The sequence below is a fragment of the Triticum dicoccoides genome, chromosome 6A, assembly GCF_002162155.2.
Source record: "Triticum dicoccoides isolate Atlit2015 ecotype Zavitan chromosome 6A, WEW_v2.0, whole genome shotgun sequence".
NCBI classification, from domain to species: domain Eukaryota; kingdom Viridiplantae; phylum Streptophyta; class Magnoliopsida; order Poales; family Poaceae; genus Triticum; species Triticum dicoccoides.
The window spans coordinates 79437270-79441251 of record NC_041390.1 but is presented as its reverse complement, the minus strand read 5'-3'; the positions used below and the strand labels follow the sequence as shown (position 1 = coordinate 79441251).

Genomic DNA, 3982 nt, shown 5'->3' with positions numbered 1-3982 from the left:
GCACTCGTGCATCTAAACGAAAGAACGATACAAATATTTAACAAAATACAATGAATAATATATTACTCCCTCTGTAAACTTTTTTGATGAAAGGCACTTTTATTATCTTAAAATGTAGCATCAAGCGGATACAAAATATTATGAGAATACCCCAGTCTCTGCATAAATAGGATACACACAGCCAAACGACAAATATGGGAGGAGATGCCAAGAACGAGGCGGCTTGGAACGGACTGGCGGCTTCGGCTGAGGCGTTGTTCATCATCTCCTTCCTCTGATCCCCCTTTCTCTTAAGATTCCTCTGTATTTCGAAGTTGTAATCAGTGAATGAATGATGAATCGAGAGGAATAGTAGTGTGATCCTAACAGCAAAGCTTCAGCCTTCTTTGGCTTTGCTTTTTGCCGGTGTGATCCTTTGTGTGTGTGTGTGTCGGTGCTGGTTGTATGCATCTTAGTTATTCACAGGGCGGGTGTTTATTCATTGTGTTTTGTATTTCCTTAATGTTTCACTCTATTTTTTAATTTTTTTTTGAGGAATGCTTTGAGTTAGTAAAAAGGCGCCCTTTGTATCGGGAAAAAAAACGCTGGTTCCAATTTCAGTGGAAATGGAACGTGGATGAAAGCCCTTCTGATCTCTTGTCTTGAAGCGCTAGCATGACCCATACTCTACTCAGCTCTTCCTCTATCTTCTAGATGGGATTTTTTTTTAAAAGGCAAGCACCAGTTGTCACGTCTCATCCCATCCATCAGTTAGGTCTGGCATTATTCTGGGAGAGGAGTATGTACGCACGCAGCAATGATACAAGGCATCACATCGTCCCTGATGGCCTGATCCATTCGCTCGCATATGTAGGCATTGACGTGATTGATGAACTTCCGTGGTCCGTCGATGGAGCAAGAGACGTGCACTTTACACGTTGTGACGGGCGGCGAACGCATGCAGACAAGCTTCGATTTGTTGGTGCCACTAGTGCGTGTCTTGCCTTTTTTTTTTTCCTGTTTTGCTAGTGTACATTGTGTACATGTCACACAATCAAGTGCGTTCAGAATGTATGTGATTGTGTCTACGTGCCCAACTCCTAATCGATCGCTGGTAGTGAGTGAAGCAGTGATTGGTCTCCATCAGCGAGCATAAAAGCTGCACCCACTGAGTTGGTTCTCCAGAAGCAGCGCACACAAACACACCCAAGAAACACCTGAGGGACTGTGCAGCTCTGCTATCAAGTGCGCGATGGCACCTCCTCCCACGAGAACGAGATGAGCAGGTCCGTCGCCATTAGTTCATCCGACATGAATCAGTTCCTTCCTCGGCACCTTATTGTGAATTAACGTACTCGGTCCTTCGATTTGGTTTGATTGGATTTCGAAGTGCAGGTCGGAGTCGGCGCCGGGGGCAGCACCGGCGGTGGTGGTGAAGACGGTGGACCTGCAAACGGCGGCGACACCGGACGTGGGGGCAACGACGGTGGACGTGCAGACGACGGTGGCACCGGACGTGGGGGTGACGACGGTGGACGTGCAAATGGCGGCGGCACGGGCCGTGGCGGTGACGACGGTGGACGTGCAGACGGCGGCGAGGGAGCTCCAGGAGCAGCAGGACGGCATGATGTACCTGGACGTGAGGACGGAGGAGGAGATGGGGAAGGGCCACATCCGCGGCTCCCTCAACGTCCCCTACTTCTTCGTCACGCCACAAGGCATGCCGCGCTAACTAATCTCCTCTTCTATTGATCCTTACACCGCCGCCATCATAGATTCAGCTCTGTCCTTAGGCACCAATTAACCTCCGTCTATATGCAAACCATGCATGTATGTGGACGTTTATCCGTCCATGTGCAACCTTTCGCTAGCCGCTAAAGATGAATGTGTTACTTTAATTATTTGCAAAAAAATGAATGGATTAGTTTAATTAGATGAACTGATTTGGTGGGTGGCTGTCTGTGAGCAGGGACCCGGGAGAAGAACCCACGGTTCGTGGAGCAGGTCGCCTCGCTCTTCAGCACAGACCAACACATACTCGTCGTACGTCCTTCCATGTAGCTGTACATTTTTTTTAGAGAAAAGGCCAAGGCCCGACTTTATAGATAAAGCCACCAGGCAGCGTCACGGATACCATAGGTTCACAGGAAAACATAACCACACAGAGGAGTTTAAGAGAAACCTAAGCAAGCATGATACAGGCAACTGCCATGCACAGCGCACAGGCCGGGGAGGAGAAAGACCAAATGTCCGCAAACGACAGCACCAAATTATACGGCAGGGTTCGTCCCGGATATCTGAGAAATCGAAGCCCGAATTTTGTTGATGAGCAGGTCCAGGGCATCCCGATCAGGCTCCTTAGTCAATGATCCCCACTGCTGCAAGAATATACATGATTTGAATAGAACATCATCAGGTTTAGATGGGAAGGTAGCTGTACATACTCCGCCCATCCCGGAAAGCTCGTCTATTTATCTAGATACAGATGAATTTAAACATATATTGGTGTTAAATACACCCGCATCTAGATAAATTTGAGACAAATTTTTCAGGACGATGGTAATATATTTTGTCTGAATTTCCTTTAGTTGTACTACTATACTACTACCACTAATCATCCATGGATGGAGGAGCAGGGGTGTCAGAGCGGCAAGAGGTCCGAGCTTGCCTGCATCGATCTTCTAGCAGCTGTAAGTACAAGTAAAATGAAATTGTTTTGACGATCAATTTATCTTTCCTAGCCGTATAAAAAAACATACGGGGTCATACTATGCATATGGTATGCAGGGATTCATGAATGTGAAGAACGTGGGAGGAGGCTACGCTGCATGGCTGCACAACGGACTCCCAGTGACAGTAGCAGTCCCCACGCCGCCACCAACACCTGAATCTGCTGCAGCAATCTGAAACAACTACGTACATTAGTACGTAGTACTATCTGCATCTATCAATTCTTGAGCCACCGGTGCTTTGTTGTGCTCTGCCTGTGTAATGCATCTATGAATGTAAGTCCAAGTGAATGGATGAACGGCTGTAATAATAAAACACATCAGTGTGCCTGCCACAGTAAGCGGCTCATGCTAGACAGCAGCATGACTTCTACTCCCTCCGTTCCATAATATAAGACGTTTTTTATAGTAATGTAGTATAAAAAAGGTCTTACATTATGGGGCAGAGAGAGTATAAGTCTTTGTAGACATTATCATGGACCACACACGGATGTATATAGATGTATTTCAGAGTGTAGATTTACTCATTTTGCTCCGTATATAATTCATAGTGGAATGTCTACAAAGACTTATATTTAAGAACGGAGGGAGTACTACGCACAAGAATTATGTTCTCATCCGTCGATTTGGTCCAATCTCACATGCATATATATCAGGTGGTTTCTCAACAACAAAAAGTATGAAAACGCAGGTCATGTAGAAATAATAGCTTCAAATAATCTGGCGCGGACTTGCATCCGGAAACGCATTTGATCTGATGCTGATATTCCGAGGGAACATGGCGTGGATCCGCTCGTGTACCACGTCGTTCACGGAAGAAGGGGAGTGCAACATGTTGATTTCCACACTTTTCAGCTTTGGCATGCTCCATATATTGTTGGATATCAGCTGCTTTAGGAATTCCACCAATACATCTTCTGACCCTTTCATATAATCAATCTCTATCTCTTCAAGTGAATCAAGGATGGTGTTGTCCGTCACGGAACGCATTGGCGATCCATAAATCTGGAGAATAAATAATAATTCTAGTATTAGAGAGGAGTATATATTATGAGCTGTTTTACGGTGATTGGGTTAGTACTCGGAGTACTTAGCAGTACTTACATGTCTGATCACGTTTGATTTTTATTAGCCGTCAGATCTTGCGGGGAATTTTAATTGATTAAATTTAATATGTTAATTGCGATAAGGGCATAATGGTCCAAGGGGAAATATCTTTTCTTGAACCGATCACCTGAGGACCAGATCCATGTCTACTCGATCCAGTTCAGAAT

At 45.5% G+C, this 3982-nt stretch overlaps 1 protein-coding gene across 3 annotated transcripts; it reads left to right on the top strand.

Annotated features, from left to right (window-relative positions):
• Positions 1–1131: 1131 nt before the first annotated feature.
• LOC119315114 (thiosulfate sulfurtransferase 18-like) lies at positions 1132–3225 on the top strand. 3 transcript variants are annotated; one of them, XM_037589790.1, is made up of 5 exons: positions 1132–1265; positions 1375–1697; positions 1949–2022; positions 2616–2669; positions 2767–3225. In XM_037589790.1, exons 1-5 carry the CDS (start codon positions 1258–1260, stop codon positions 2884–2886), a joined length of 579 nt encoding a protein of 192 aa, XP_037445687.1. In that variant the 5' UTR covers positions 1132–1257; the 3' UTR covers positions 2887–3225. The 3 variants fall into 3 exon arrangements, with proteins under 3 accessions (XP_037445687.1, XP_037445686.1, XP_037445688.1); XM_037589789.1 differs by having other exon boundaries at positions 2568–2669; XM_037589791.1 differs by lacking the exon at positions 1949–2022.
• The last annotated feature ends 757 nt before the right edge of the window (positions 3226–3982 follow it).

Coding starts and splice junctions, on each gene's coding strand:
- LOC119315114 (XM_037589789.1), top strand. Junction 1,698..1,948: donor CTTCTTCGTCACGCCACAAG/GCATGCCGCGCT, acceptor GTCTGTGAGCAG/GGACCCGGGAGAAGAACCCA. Junction 2,670..2,766: donor GCATCGATCTTCTAGCAGCT/GTAAGTACAAGT, acceptor TATGGTATGCAG/GGATTCATGAATGTGAAGAA.